Source organism: Rutidosis leptorrhynchoides, chromosome 1 (genome assembly GCF_046630445.1).
Source record: "Rutidosis leptorrhynchoides isolate AG116_Rl617_1_P2 chromosome 1, CSIRO_AGI_Rlap_v1, whole genome shotgun sequence".
Lineage (NCBI taxonomy): Eukaryota > Viridiplantae > Streptophyta > Magnoliopsida > Asterales > Asteraceae > Rutidosis > Rutidosis leptorrhynchoides.
Genome location: NC_092333.1, coordinates 137,935,131 through 137,951,053, shown reverse-complemented (window position 1 = coordinate 137,951,053; position 15,923 = coordinate 137,935,131). Strand labels below are relative to the sequence as shown.

General features: G+C 33.1%; 1 protein-coding gene across 1 annotated transcript; it reads left to right on the top strand.

Moving 5' to 3' along the window:
- The first annotated feature begins 15,243 nt into the window (after positions 1-15,243).
- Positions 15,244-15,723, top strand: LOC139889441 (uncharacterized mitochondrial protein AtMg00810-like). The gene has a single exon (XM_071872397.1). It carries the CDS (start codon positions 15,244-15,246, stop codon positions 15,721-15,723), a length of 480 nt encoding a protein of 159 aa, XP_071728498.1.
- The last annotated feature ends 200 nt before the right edge of the window (positions 15,724-15,923 follow it).

The following is a 15,923-nucleotide window of genomic DNA, read 5'->3' as shown; positions in this document are numbered from 1 at the left end:
CTAGAATCACTTCTTTATTCTTCACACTTTGTACATCAGTGATTTCTTTACGGCGGTAGTAGTAACGTTGTGGTTTACAGTCCCATATGACTATAAAAATTTAGATCCTTTAAGGAAATTGGATCTTTATGAAAACATTTGATCTTTTGAAAATTAAATCTAGCTTTTACCCTAGATAAGTTTTCCGGAATAACCCTTCACCGGTGTTTGCAAGTTCTTTTTGTGGGTTTGGTGGGTTTCAGATTTGAAAATTTTAGCTCAAAACTTGCGGTTTTGTGTCACCCACTTGCTAACCTTGTATTAGGAAAGCAACACGTCCAGTTTACTTGCTCCGTATATTACCTTTCGATAAACTACCGTCCGGTTGTAAAGGAAAGCGTTGAACAAGCAACTGTTAAGGCAATGTCCTCTGACATGCTTTTAATTATGGTCTTTTAACGTGTCGGACGCAATTACTATCCTTTGTAGGAGCAATAGTAAAGCTCACCCTTATAATTTTTTCGGTCTGGCACAAGGTCCTGTCTTCGACCATGCTATGCAACCACCGTTCTTACGGTTGACACCCGATTTGGTTCAGGCGACCTAATGAATTCCAGGTTAATTCCTAGGATTTTACGTTCAATGGTAATGAACGCATTGAAAATGGGTTTTCAGAAAACAAATCGTTTTGTAATTTTGATCAAAATATTTTCTCGTTCAAGCTCGAGTTTAGATATCATTGAATTCCATGAGTTTGTAATTCTCAATCTTTAAGGTCAATCTCTAGAATTGAGTAATATCAGTCATAAAAGCTGATTTTTAATCTATAAGGAGATTATCCTTTCTGGGGATCTGATTCATTAGTCTTATCCAGCTAATTTACACGGTGCCCCTCCATTGTACGAGATAAATTCTTCTCATGGTTAGGATAAATCTGACCACTTGGCGACCCTGTTTTATGCTGAGGTCCGTGGATTTCCTGCTGATTTTAGAGATGACTTTTCTAGATTTTTCGTCAACCTACAGCTGGTCTGGATGACAACTTCATGACCTAAATCAAGAAGCGTGTTTCTTTTTCGAAAGACTTTACTTCCTTTTAATGATGGAATTGATTCATCGTGTAGATCCATCTTTCTTTTCTTTCATCGGGTAAAACTTTTTAGATTAGTCCAAAGCAAAAGTATTTTCAGTTATTTGTACAAAAATATGTGATATATGTTTTGAAAAACTTGGTAAATTTTCCCACACTTGGCTTTTATTTTCCTTTTTATTGTCCTCTATTCCATTTTAAATGAATTTTAACATTTTAGTTTGTTTCTCAATTTATGTCCTTTCCGAGGTAACAATAATTTCGGTGTTAACACCTAGTTTTATCATTCATAAATATGTATAAACATGATTTTGAGTTCATTTAGTTGAAAATTTTGAAAAATTTTACTAGAAGTGGGTAATCAGTATATAAGACTAGGGCTGTTCTTTATTATCAGAGAGCACTAGATTCTAATACAACTACTGCTTTACTAGTATTTTTAATGGTAACCAAGTGTATGAAGTAAAAAATATTAAAAATCCGAAAGAATTTAACCCCTTCCCACACTTAAGATCTTGCAATGCCCTCATTTGCAATAAATCAGTAACAATTTAAATTATTGAGGGTGATTAGCGTAGAAATGATTAAATTTTACCAAAGTTTCCAAACATATTTGTGTTTGCTTGCTGAATGATAAATGGTGCATATCATTTGTTGATTCCGTCTTGTTGTTATTTCACATATATTTTGCATCTTGTCGTCAAAATTAGTTGCTTTTGCTGAACTTAATGCCAGTCTTTGAAAATGTGTTGTTTTACCCTGTTGTGTACATAAGATAAACTGCAAACATATATACATATTTTTGAAGTTTGGTATATTACCCCACATTCAAAAATTATTAAAATCTAAAAATAAAATTTAGAAAATTATAAAAACTAATACAAATCCAACATAAGTATTAAATGTATCAACATTACAAATAATAATAAAAAAAAAAAACTAAGTAGACTAGGGATGATACTGATACCAGAAGGGGTTCCATGCATAACCATATGTGCTATAAAATGCTTCTCCTGGGTTATACGTAGGATACGGTGGTTGCATCTCTATAGACTAGGGAGGGAATATGGGCGTTGGGGTAGGAATATAGTTTCTACCTATATGTTGGCAATAAGCTATGATTTGGTTTTGATAAACTTGCCAATCTTCAAATACTCTATGTCTAGCATTTTCATACTCTTGTGAAGCTATAAACCTTTGCATTTCTGCCATTTCATTTCCCCCTCCTACATTACCTTGCTGTTGGTTTCTCTCAACCTGTGGATGTCTACCATTATATCGTACTGCGGCGTTATTTCACCTCTTCAAAACTTTAGCACCATGGTATAAATTTAAACCAATTGTATCTTGGGGTTCTGGTTCTTGGACTAATAATCCCCCCCTGACTTATATCCACATTGAGATATTCAGCAATCAAAGTAATAAATATACCACCTCCTATTATGCTATGCGGTCTCATCCCCTAACCATAGCTGATAAATAATAACCCACACAATATGGTATACTTACAGCGCTTTGTGCGTCTCGAATACACATGTGGTAAAACAAATCCTGTTCATTTACCTTTTCCTTATTCTTACCTCTTTGTGTAATCGAATTAGCTAAAAATCTATGAATTACTCTTAACTCTGCTCTATCTATATCCAAATAAGAGTAATTTCCCCCTTTGAATCAGTGATGGCTAGTCATTTGACTCCATACACCATGTGTATCAAAATTCTCATCTATCTTCCTACCGTTCAATATCAACCCTCTACAATCGGCAGATGCTAACTCCTCAGGCGTATATATACGTAAAGCCTGAGCCATGTCTAGTAAAGACATGTGGTGCATCGAACCTCCTAACAAAAATCTAATAAAAGATCGATCGGTTAAACTAGCTACCCGATCATTTAATTCTATACTACACAACAATTCTTCACACCATACTTTATATACAGGTCTACGCATGTTAAATAACCGTACCCAATCGTTGAAAGTAGAATTACCATACCTCTGTGTAAGTAATTCCCTAATTGGCCCGGCCAATTCTACAGCTTCTAATGGTCCCCATTCTATGACCCTAGGTACCTCAACAGCTTTAGAGTGAAGAGTATGCAATCCTCTTTGGTATTTTCGATAATCTATCCAACATCTGTCAAATCTCAAGTTCGGGTGCAAATCTTCTAAGTGCATATCAGAAAATGTCATTACTGGATGAGGTATATCTTGCTTGTAGTAGTTATCCACCTCCTGTTGGTCCGCATTCTCAGGAGGAGCATTGCGAGTTTGGGATGAAGATTCACCCCTTTCAGTCTGCAAAACACATCAAACACAATTTTTGTGCATCCAGATATGCATTAGTGTCAGCAAAATCATCAATCAAAATAATTACAATAACATGTCCAATTTATATCAAACTTATGCTCATTTTCATATTTTTATCAAATCTACACTTTTTCAAATAAGCATATACGAAAATGTTCGCCAAGTTCATAAGCATTCAACTCAAATAACATGTCAAAATAATCATTACTAGCAATTAAACAAGTTTCAAATGGAATTATCTTTCAAAAATCAAATTCATGAATTTTAGACTTGAAAAAGTCCACTTTAATTCTCAAAATCATGTTTAGGCTCAAAGTTTGGATCATTTAACTACCTAAACATGTTACACTACTTAATTTAGCAACAATTCATGATAAAAATAGGCCATAACCTGTTTATATCAAAAAGCCCCAAATTGCTCAAGAACACAAACCCTAGATTACTCAAAATTTGAAGTTTAAGGCTTCTAATCATGTTAAATAGCATCAATCTAGGTTATACAAGCATAATACATAAGCAATTTAAGCATAATTACACTAAAAAGCATCAAAATCGAATTGGGTATAAAATTGCTCAAGAACACCAATTTTCGAATTAAATGGTGTTTAGGTGTAGAAATTTACCGTTTTTCTTGAGTAATTCCTTGATAGCATCCTTCTTAACATGATTTTAGTAAAAGATTTGATGATTAACGGTTAAAAATTGTGAATTTAGGAGTGTTTTCTCGAGTTTTTTCGGGTGTTATTTCGCAGTATTTTTGTGGTGTGGTGTGTGGACTGATCAGTTTACGTTTTTATTTTTTTCTGGGTTTTGGTCCCTCCGCGAGTCGCGGTGTTTGACCCTTCAAACTCCGCGAGTCGCGGGGTTTGATTTTTTTTTTTTAAATAAAATCTTAACTTATAAAACAAATATAAAATAAATTTAAAATTTTGTTTTCCTTTGTTATTTAGGACGAGGTCGTTTCGGATCGATGTCCTAGTCCGTCCTTCGACAAAATTTTAAAATTTGTCTTTTTCAAGCGATTGTTTTAAAAGCTTAGATTTTTGGGTTTTTTTTAATGTTTTTGGCATACTTTAATTTAATAAGATTAAAAATAATGGTAATAAAAGTTCTCGTCCCTTCCTCGGGTAAAGCAATTTCGGTTCAAAGACCTAGTCTTCAACTTACGACGAATTTTAAAAATCATATTTTTAACTTAGCGAAATAAAGTAAATTTTTGTTTTTAAATTCACACCAAACTTAAATTTAAAATGCATAAAATTCAAAATTCATATAATAAAAATTAAAAATTCACACCAAACTTATATTATATTTTTGTTTTTAAACATACAAACTTATATTGAAAAGATTAATTTTTCAAATATTTACAATTTTAAATATATTAATTTTAAAAAGTTTACAATATTAATTTAATATTTATATATTAATTTTTTAAAACATGGTAAAAATAAAATTAAAAATCTTTTTGGCTTTTTATCCCACTTTAATCAATCAAATATTATCAAAAACATACGCCCCTCTTTTCGGTAAAGTAATTTCGGTTCCATGACCTAATTTAACTCATGACGAATTTTTGAAATATTTTGGGTTGATTGATGAAAGATATTTATACCTTAAGAATAAACGTTAAATTTCGCAGTGATGTAATAAATTTTTGAATGGTATCAATAATTTCGGTCGCCAAACCTAATTTTATTTAATATCAATTTAATACTTTATAGCGAACAAATTAGCGTTTATTATCAAAAGGTTAAAAATAAAAATAAAAATAAAAACAAAAAACTGTACAGACTTACCTGTGAGATAATATTCTTAGTTATACGATCTATCCCATTCATAAGATAGTCGGTTTAATTGGTTTTCCATCGCTACATAGGCGTAACCTCGAGCATTCAGTGTTTTTTCTTCTAAACATATGAACGGTCCGTCTCTGCATAAAGTAACAAATTCGGTGTTTGAATAGGTTTGATTATTTGAACATTTACCTCCATGTGACCATTTTCTGCATTTGTGACATCTTTCAAGGTGTCGTGCTCTTCTTTTCGCTGCGGATTTTGATTTTCCTTTACCAAATTGTAACTTATTATCTTCGCATCTGGATTCTTTTCTTACTCCGTCCAATCTTTCTCTGATTACTGATACTATTTCACTCGGAAGTGTGTCATTATTACGTTTAGTGATCAAAGCGTGTAGCATTAGACCATGGTTTAGTTCACAGGCAGTCTTCATTTCCTAAAAAAAATAAAAATTCAGAATGGGGGGAGAAGACTAGTTCTTTAGGGTCTGCTAGGGAAAGACCATTCGGGTTCCATTTTCGAGAACTATACGAAAACAGAAAATCTAACTCTAACAGAAATACATATTATCCTTTAAAAGACTTGATTTTCCCCACACTTAGTTAGCTGTGGTGTTGAAATTGTGATTAACATCGTTGTCAACTTCCATCGGACTATCTATGTAATGTTTAATTCTGTGACCATTAACCTTAAATTCAATCCCATTTGAATTTATTAACTCTACTGTTCCGTATGGGAAAACTCTTTTGACTATGAATGGTCCAGACCATCTTGATTTCAATTTTCCAGGAAATAGCTTGAATCGTGAATTGAAAAGAAGAACTCTGTCTCCTTCTTTAAATTCTTTTAAACTTCTGATTCTTTTATCATGCCATTTCTTTGTTCTTTCCTTATAGATTAACGAATTTTCGTATGCTTCATGTCTTAATTCTTCTAATTCGTTTAGTTGACTTAATCGTAGACGTCCGGCTTCATGTAAATCAAGATTACATGTCTTCAAAGCCCAAAATGCTTTGTGTTCAATTTCTACTGGAAGATGACATGCTTTTCCGTAAACGAGTTTAAAAGGTGTAGTTCCAATTGGAGTTTTGTAGGCTGTTCTAAAAGCCCAGAGTGCATCCTCTAATTTAATGGACCATTCCTTCGAATTTGATCCTACGGTTTTCTCTAGAATACGTTTTAAAGCTCGGTTAGTATTTTCAACTTGTCCACTAGTTTGTGGATGATAAGCAGTGGAGATTTTATGAGTTACTCCATATCTTTTGAGAACTTTCTCAAGTTGATTATTACAGAAATGAGTACCCCGATCACTTATTAAAGCTTTCGGTGTTCCAAACCTTGCAAAAAGACATTTTAAAAAGTTGACTACAACTCGTGCATCATTAGTTGGGAGAGCTTGTGCTTCCGCCCATTTAGATACATAATCAATGGCAACGAGAATGTAGAGATTATTATGAGATTTTGGAAATGGACCCATAAAGTCAATACCCCAAATGTCTAATACTTCACATACTTGAATGACATTTTGTGGCATTTCATCACGTTGATTTATTTTTCCAGCCCTTTGACAAGCATCACAGGATTTGCAAAGAAGGTGTGCGTCTTTGTAAATTGTAGGCCAATAGAATCCAGCTTCATAAACTTTTCTTGCTGTTAATTGAGGCCCATAATGCCCTCCTGTTGGTCCTGTGTGACAATGGTTTAAGATTTTACTAGCTTCATTTCCAAATACACATCGGCGTATTATTCCATGACAACTTTTAAACAAATGTGGATCTTCCCAGAAATAGTGCTTTATATCACTGAAGAATTTCTTTCGTTTTTGGTATGATAATCCTTTTTCAAGGTATCCACAAACTAAGTAGTTTGCATAGTCTGCAAACCATGGGATTTCATTATAATCTATCTTCAATAGATATTCATCAGGAAAGTTGTCTTGTATGGCCGATTCATTTAGAACTTCTAATTCGGGATTTTCAAGACGAGAAAGATGATCAGCGGCGAGATTTTCTGCTCCTTTTTATCTCGGATTTCAATATCGAACTCTTGTAAGAGTAAGATCCAACGAATTAATCTTGGTTTAGCATCTTGTTTCGAAAATAGGTATCTAAGAGCAGAATGGTCGGTATAGACCACCGTTTTTGCTAGAACGAGATATGAACGAAATTTGTCAAAAGCAAACACAATAGCAAGGAGTTCTTTTTCAGTAGTTGTATAATTTGTTTGTGCTCCTTGTAACGTCTTACTAGCATAATATATAGGTTGAAATCGTTTTTCAATCCTTTGTCCTAAAACGGCTCCCATTGCAAAATCACTTGCATCGCACATTAGTTCAAACGGTAGATTCCAATTTGGTGTTATCATGATCGGCGCATTAGTGAGTTTCTCTTTAAGAATATTAAAAGATTTGATACATTCATCTGAAAAGATGAATGGAGCATCCTTTTCTAGGAGTTTATTCATAGGAGTGGCAATTTTAGAAAAATCTTTTATGAAACGTCGGTAAAAACCGGCATGCCCTAGAAAACTCCTAACTCCTCTAACATTGGTGGGATGTGGAAGTTTAGCAATTACATCTACTTTAGCTCTATCCACTTCAATTCCTTCCTTCGAAATTTTATGTCCAAGAACGATGCCTTCTTTAACCATGAAATGGCATTTCTCCCAATTAAGAACTAGATTTGATTGTTCGCATCTAATAAGCATTCGTTCAAGATTAGCTAGACATGTTTCAAATGTATCACCGAAGACTGAAAAGTCATCCATGAAAACTTCCATGCATTCTTCTATCATGTCATGAAAAATCGCCATCATACACCTTTGAAAGGTTGCAGGGGCGTTGCAAAGTCCAAATGGCATGCGTTTGTAAGCAAAAGTACCATAAGGGCACGTGAACGTGGTTTTCTCTTGGTCCTCGGGTGCAATTGGAATTTGAAAATATCCGAAAAATCCATCTAGAAAACAATAGTAACTATTTCCGGCTAATCTTTCCAACATTTGATCAATGAAAGGTAAGGGAAAGTGATCTTTTCTGGTGGCGTCATTTAATTTTCTATAATCAATACACACACGCCATCCTGTTACAGTCCTAGTAGGAATAAGCTCATTTTTCTCATTTGTAATGACAGTCATGCCACCCTTCTTAGGCACGCATTGAACTGGGCTTACCCATGGACTATCAGAAATTGGATATATTAAACCTGCATCTAGCAGTTTAATAATTTCTTTCTTAACTACATCTTGCATATTAGGATTTAGTCTTCGTTGGCGTTGCACATACGTTTTATGACCTTCTTCCATAAGGATTTTATGTGTGCAATACGAAGGACTTATTCCTTTAATATCATGAATCTTCCATGCAATGGCTGGTTTATGAGCTTTCAACACAGAAATGAGTTGTAATTTCTCATTTTCAGTAAGAGAAGACGATATTATTACAGGTAATTCAGATTCACCATGTAAATAAGCGTATTCCAAATGGTTTGGAAGTGGCTTTAACTCTAATTTCGGAGGTTCTTCTATCGATGATTTATATCGATATCTGTCTTCTTCTTTTAGCATTTGAATTTCTTCTGTTGTTGGTTCATATCCATTAGCTATAAGTGTAGCTAACATTTCAGCTTCATCAATTGGTTCATTACTTTCTCCTAAAGAACATTCTCCTGTTCCTTGTAATTCTGGAAATTCTTCTAACAATTCTGCATGTGAGTCTATAGTTTGAATATAATAACATGTATCATCTGCAGATTGCGGTTGTTGCATTGTTCTATCAACTGAAAAGGTAACACTCTCATCCTCTATACTTAGGGTCAGTTTTTTACCAAACACGTCTATCATTGCTTTAGCCGTGTTTAAGAATGGTCTTCCTAATATGAGAGGAACTTGAGAATCTTCTTCCATGTCCAGAACAACAAAATCTACTGGAAATACTAAAGTACCAACTTTAACTAGCATATTCTCCATTATCCCTCTAGGATATTTTATTGATCTATCGGCTAGTTGTATGCTTATTCTTGTTGGTTTCAATTCTCCAAGGTCTAGTTTAGCGTATAGTGACAACGGCATTAAATTTATACTAGCACCTAAGTCTGCCAATGCTTCTATTGAACTAAGACTACCCAGAAAACATGGAATTGTGAAACTTCCTGGATCAGATAGTTTTTCTGGTATCTTATTCAACAGCACTGCTGAACAATTAGCATTCATAGTAACGGCCGAGAGTTCTTCCATTTTCTTTCTATTTGAGATTAGATCTTTCAAGAATTTAGCATATCTAGGCATTCCTGAAATCACATCAATGAAAGGAAGATTTACATTTATCTGTTTAAACATATCCAAGAATTTGGATTGCTCGGCTTCAAGTTTCTCTTTCTTCATTTTACTCGGGTAAGGAAGTGGTGGTTGGTATGGTTTAACATAAGGTTTAGCCTTAACTGTGTTATCTTCATTAACCTTTTCAACTACCGGTTCTTTTTCCTTATCTTGATCAGGTTGTGGTTCTTGTGGAGTAGGAATAGCTTCATCAGAAGTTACAGGTATTTCAGGTGGTTTAAGTGTTGTACCACTTCTTGTGGTAATGGCTTTAGCTGTTTCATTCCGGGGGTTTGCATTTGTATCACTAGGTAAACTTCCCGGTTTTCTTTCACCTATTAACCTTGCTAGGTTACTTACTTCTTGTTCCAAGTTTTGAATTGAAGCTTGTTGATTTCTAAATGCTTGAGCATTTTGTTCATTAGTTTGTTTCTGAGATGTGAAAAACTGCGTTTGAGTTTCAACTAGCTTCGTCATCATATCTTCTAAATTCGGCTTTTTATCATCGGGTTGTTGTGGTTTGTTTTGAAAATTAGGTCTTTGCTAATTGTACGTATTGTTGGATACTTGTTGATTGCTAGGACCTTGTTGGTTGTTGTATGGAATATTTCGGTTATAGTTCTGGTTTTGATTGTAAATCGGTCTTGGCGGTTGATAATTATTCTGATAATTATTTCCAGGCCTTTGGTTTATGTATGAAACATTCTCTCTTTGTTCCATTGTTAATTCAATACTGAGACAATCTTTTGTCAAATGTGGTCCTCCACACTGCTCACAACTAATTCGTATTGAGTGTATATCTTTTGTCATCTTTTCCATTCGTCTCTCGACAGCATCTATCTTTGCTGAAATGGAATCTAAGTCATGGCTAGAATCGGCTCTAGCTGCTTTAGATGATCTAACGATATCTTTTTCTTGGTGCCACTCATGTGAGTGGGAAGCAGTGTTATCAATAATTTTGTAAGCATCATTTTCGGTTTTCTTCATAATGGAACCACCGGCTGCTATATCTATGTCCTTCCTTGTAGTGATGTCGCATCCTTGGTAGAATATTTGTACTATTTGACAGGTGTCTAAACCATGTTGCGGACATCCTCTTAATAATTATCCAAATCTGGTCCATGCCTCATATAGAGTTTCATTCGGTTTCTGTGTGAACGTAACAATTTCTCCTTGAAGTCTTACGGCTTTAGATGTAGGAAAGAATTGTTTAAGAAAATTTTCAACTAAAACATCCCATGTATCAATCGCCCCTTCAGGTAACGATTCCAACCAATCTTTGGCTTCTCCCTTTAGAGTCCAGGGAAATAACATGAGATATATTTGTTCATCTTCTACTTCTCGGATTTTAAATAGAGTGCAGATCCTATTAAAGGTACGAAGATGCTCATTTGGATCTTCCTTCGGCGCACCACTAAATTGGCATTGATTAGTCACCATGTGTAGAATTTGTCCTTTGATTTCATAATCTGGCACATTAATGTCTGGATGAGTAATTGCGTGACCTTGGCCAGTACGTTTAGCTCTCATTCAGTCTTCCATACTTAAAGGTTCTGTTACTTCCATAATTGAATTTGTTGAATCGGAATCACTAGAGGATTCTGATTTAATGGTTCGTTCCTCAACAATCTCTGTTTCAATGATTGGTGGTTCCGGAGGAAAGTTTAGTGGTTCAGGATCTATGAATTGTCCCTGAATATTCTCCGGATTCTCAATTGTGAGGTCGGGTTCAAAAAATGGATTATCGGAAATTTGAATTGGAGTACTTGGTCGACTGGATGACAATTCTAAAGAAAAATCAATGGCGGTAATATTTGCTAAATGTCTTGATCTAGTTACAGGTGGTGAACGTACAAAAGGTGGTGAACGTCTTGCTCGGTGCATTCACTGAATATCCTATTACTTTTTAAAAGGAAAGAAAAATTATATAAGTTATCCAATTAATAGACTTTTCTGATTTTACCCACGTTTCTAATAGCCAAAAGATGCAGCAGAGGGGCAGGATTCGTTTGGTCTCAATATAATTGAGAACTGTTTGGCTCCAATAACCCGGTCCACGTACAAATCCAACTATTACTACGAACCAGAAAATTTTGATGTCTATCAATTTAACCACTTAAAATAAATTTTCGTAATTTTAAGAAATTTAGATAAGAAGTAGAATAAAAATCTATATCCTAAAACTAGAATAGCGAGAAATAAGAAAGAAAAAGAGCGTGTCGAAAAAAGATCGAAAAAATAAAAATAAGAAAGAAAAAGAGTGACTTATAGAACTTAAAAACACTCGACTAACCCAACCTTATTACTATCACTAACTTAAAATTATAATCGCAAATTGAGATTTTTAATTGGAATGATAATTGATACATAGGTAAAAGGCGTCTAAAAATATTAAAGCTTACAAGTAAAACTATATCCCAAATGGCAATAACTTAAAAAAAAAAACTAAAACTTAAAAAGGTGTCGCAAAATTCTAAAGCACCTAAATCTTAGTCTAAAGAAAAAGCACTTAAGGGATTTTACGGCAAAGCCTAAAAATCTAGAAATAAAAATATAACTATGGCAAAAACTAAGTTTAACACTAAAAACTAGCGAAAAACACAAATATTACGCTAAAACAATTAAAAAGGGATAAAATATAAAAATATACAAAAAGTTGTAAAAAGTACAATTTTTATAAAAATATTATTTTTATAATATTTATTTTATAAAACTATTAATTTTACAAATTAATTAAACTAATTTAACTAAAATATAAATTAAATAAAATGAAACTTAAAACTAATAATAATAATAATAATAATAATAATAAGTAATTAGAGTTAATACTGTTTAGGGTTTCTGTCGGCGTGTCAGAGTGGCTCCGCGAGTTGCGGTGCCCGAAGCAGGAAAACTCCGCGAGTCGCGGGGTTCTAAAATTCAACTCAGGTACAGGATTTAATTCGACGTGTTTTTGTTTTTTTTCTCTTTTTTTTATATTTTCTGTATTATGCTTTATATTTTCTGTTTTAAATAAAAATATTTATATAATAAAAACTTATATTTAAAAACTAAAATAAAAATAGAACTACTTAATAATTTTATAAATAAAAATCTTAAAACTAGATTTATATATATATAATTTTTTTTTTCGGTTTTTGATTTTATATTTTAAATAAACACAAAATATTTAAATAAAAATTATATTTCTATAAAATAAAAATAAAGATACTTTATAAAACTTAAATATTTAACGAAATCTTAAAAATATTTATATTTTTCTTTTTCTTTTTATGTTTTCGAATAATTAAAAACGTATTTTTACAAAAGCGTATTTTAATAAAAGTAAACTAAAAATAAATTTTTTTTTTTTTAAATTTAGCGTTACGCTTCCGGCTTTTAAGCTAGATTGTCTCCGGCAGCGGCGCCAAAAATAACTTGATGTGTGAAGCTAAGGGTATAAAATACTATTAAATTTTACAAGGAAATACTATTAAATATTATACAATTTTACACAAGATATTTATTTATTTATAGAATGGATATACTTAAACCTTGATACAACACTTATAGGCAGTGTACCTAATCGTACAGTAGTGTAGTTTTTAGTAAGTCCGGTTCGTTCCACAGGGAAAATCTTTAAACAAAGCTTAACGCTATATTAGTTTACTTTTAAAAAAATACAAATATATATATAAGTAATATTATTATTATTATAAAGGGGGTTTTTACCGTTTAATGACCGGTTTGTCGATTTTAAAACTTTAGTCGCAGTTAAAACCAAATGTAAAAAAAAAAAAAATATACAAGACTTAATTTAAAGCGTAAAGTAAATAACGATAATGAAATTGCGATAAATAAAAGTGCGATAAAATAAACTTGCGATAATTAAAAGTACGATAATTAAAAGTGCAATTAAACACAATAACAATAAAATAAAATTGGATAATTAGAAGTGCAATTAAATATAAAATAAAGGAAATTAAATATGAAATAAAATAATTATGCTTATTTAAACTTCCGTAATCATGATGTTTGACGTGTTGATTTTAGTTTTATGCCCATGGGTTAATTGTCCTTTGTCCTGGATTATTTAATATGTCCGTCTGGTTTTTGTCCATAACAGTCCATCAGTCATAAATATAAAGTGCGAGTGTCCTCATCAAATTATTCTTATACCCGAAGTTAAATATTCTAACTAATTGGGGACTTAAACTGTAACAAGATTTTAATACTTTGTTTAATAATTACACCAGGATGTCGACTGAGTGTAACCCAAGGTTTTAATACTTTGTTATCAATTATACCAAGTGTCTTTGTACATAATTTCACCCCTGTTTTAATTATTCTAGTGGCTATTAATCCATTCCCGTGTCTGGTTAAATGAACGATTATTCGTACATATAAATACCCTGCCCATCGTGTCCGATCGAGTGTATATGGTAATTTATAGGGACGCCCAATTGTAAATCTTTATATTAACATTAACAAACTATCATTTAGTTAAACAAATATAAAGCTCATTAATAGCCCATAGTCTAATTTCCACAAGTGTCGTTCTTTTGTCCAAACCTCAATTATGGTACAAAGCCCAATTACCCAATTTTAATATTTTTAGCCCAACATCATGATTACTTCGGATTAAATAAGCATAATAATTACTTAGCTACGAGACATTAATGTAAAAAGGTTGAACATAACTTACAATGATTAAAAATAGCGTAGCGTTACACGGACAGAATTTCGACTTACACCCTTACAACATTCGCTAACATACCCTTATTATTAGAATTATAATTAAAATTAAAATTAAAATATAAATATAAATATATTTACGTATACATATATAGAGAGAGATTGAATTATTGATATTAAAATTCGTCGAACTGCGTTGGCTTTTATAGGGAATTGAGTCCAGGGAAACTCCGCGAGTCGCGGCCATTTCCTCCTTCAAACTCCGCGAAATTCCAGCTCACAACTTTGGCTTCTTTCTTTGCCGACGGTTTATTTTATAAATATAATATATATATAATTAATATAATTAATTATATATTATATTATATTTATATACATAGTTAACTTGTAATTTTTAGTCCATTGCGTCGAGCGTTGAGAGTTGACTCATGTCCCGGTTCCGGATTTTCGAACGTCCTTGCGTACAATTTAATATCTTGTACTTTGCGTTTTGAATCTTGTACTCTTGTAATTTTGAGACGTTTCTTATCAATAATTGGAACCACTTTGATTGTATTTTGTACTTTTGAGCTTTTTGGACCTTTGCGTCTTCAATTCGTCGAATCTGTCTTTTGTCTTCACATTTTATTGTTTAAACGAATATCACTTGTAAATAGAACAATTGCAACTAAAAGCTTGTCTTTCTTGAGGAATAATGCTATGAAATATATGTTCGTTTTTAGCATTATCATGTATCTCTTAGAAAAGGCACTTTATGGTCTTCACCAAGCCCCGAGAGCTTGGTATGCTACTCTGTCAAACTATATGATAGAGAATGGTTTTCGACGAGGGGTCATCGATCAGACTCTTTTTATTAAGGAAAGGGGGGACGACATTATGTTGGTACAAGTATATGTGGACGATATCATCTTTGGGTCAACCGATCAGAAAATGGTTGACGAGTTTCAGGACGTAATACAAAAACGGTTTAAGATGAGTTCACTAGGGGCCATTAATTTCTTCTTAGGGTTGTAGGTTGATCAAACTGAAAAGGGCATTTTTCTACATCAATCAAAGTATGTAGCTGACATCTTGAGCAAGTTCAAGATGGAAGATGAACGAATTGCCAAGAATCCTTTGTCGGTGAATCACGGGATTACACCAGAAAATAAAGGGCCGAAAGTCAATCCGACTCTTTACAGGGCTATTATTGGTTCCTTAATGTATCTTACAGCGTCTCGCTCAGATATCATGTTCGCTACTTGTTTGTGTGCTCGGTATCAGGCACAACCGAATGTGAATCATATGTTAGCAGCAAAGAAGATCATGCGTTATCTAAAGGGAACTCCAAGTTTGGGCTTATGGTATCGTAGAAAGGATGGGTTCGATCTAACGACTTTTAGTGATTCTGATTATGGGGGTTGTAAGAGAGATTTCAAATCAACCTCGAGAGGTTGTCAGTTTCTAGGTAGCAGGTTGATAAGTTGGCAGTGTAAGAAACAAACTGCAGTCGCACAATCGACGTGTGAGGCTGAATATATTGCAGCGGCAAGTTGTACTTCTCAAGTTATCTGGATTCAACAATAACTTCGGGACTACGGTTTGTAAATTTCTAACACTTCTATATATGTTGATAATACTGCTTCTATTTCTGTTACTAAGAATCCTGTTAATCATTCTAAGACCAAACACATAGGGATCAAGTACCATTTCATTAGGGACTGTTATGAAAAGAAACTAATAGATGTCCTACAAATAGGTACAATGACCCAAAGGGCTGACTTGTT

What these genes read in the sequence shown, in the direction of transcription:
- LOC139889441 (XM_071872397.1), top strand. Translation starts at nt 15,244, where the DNA reads ATGGAAGATGAACGAATTGCCAAGAATCCTTTGTCGGTGAATCACGGG.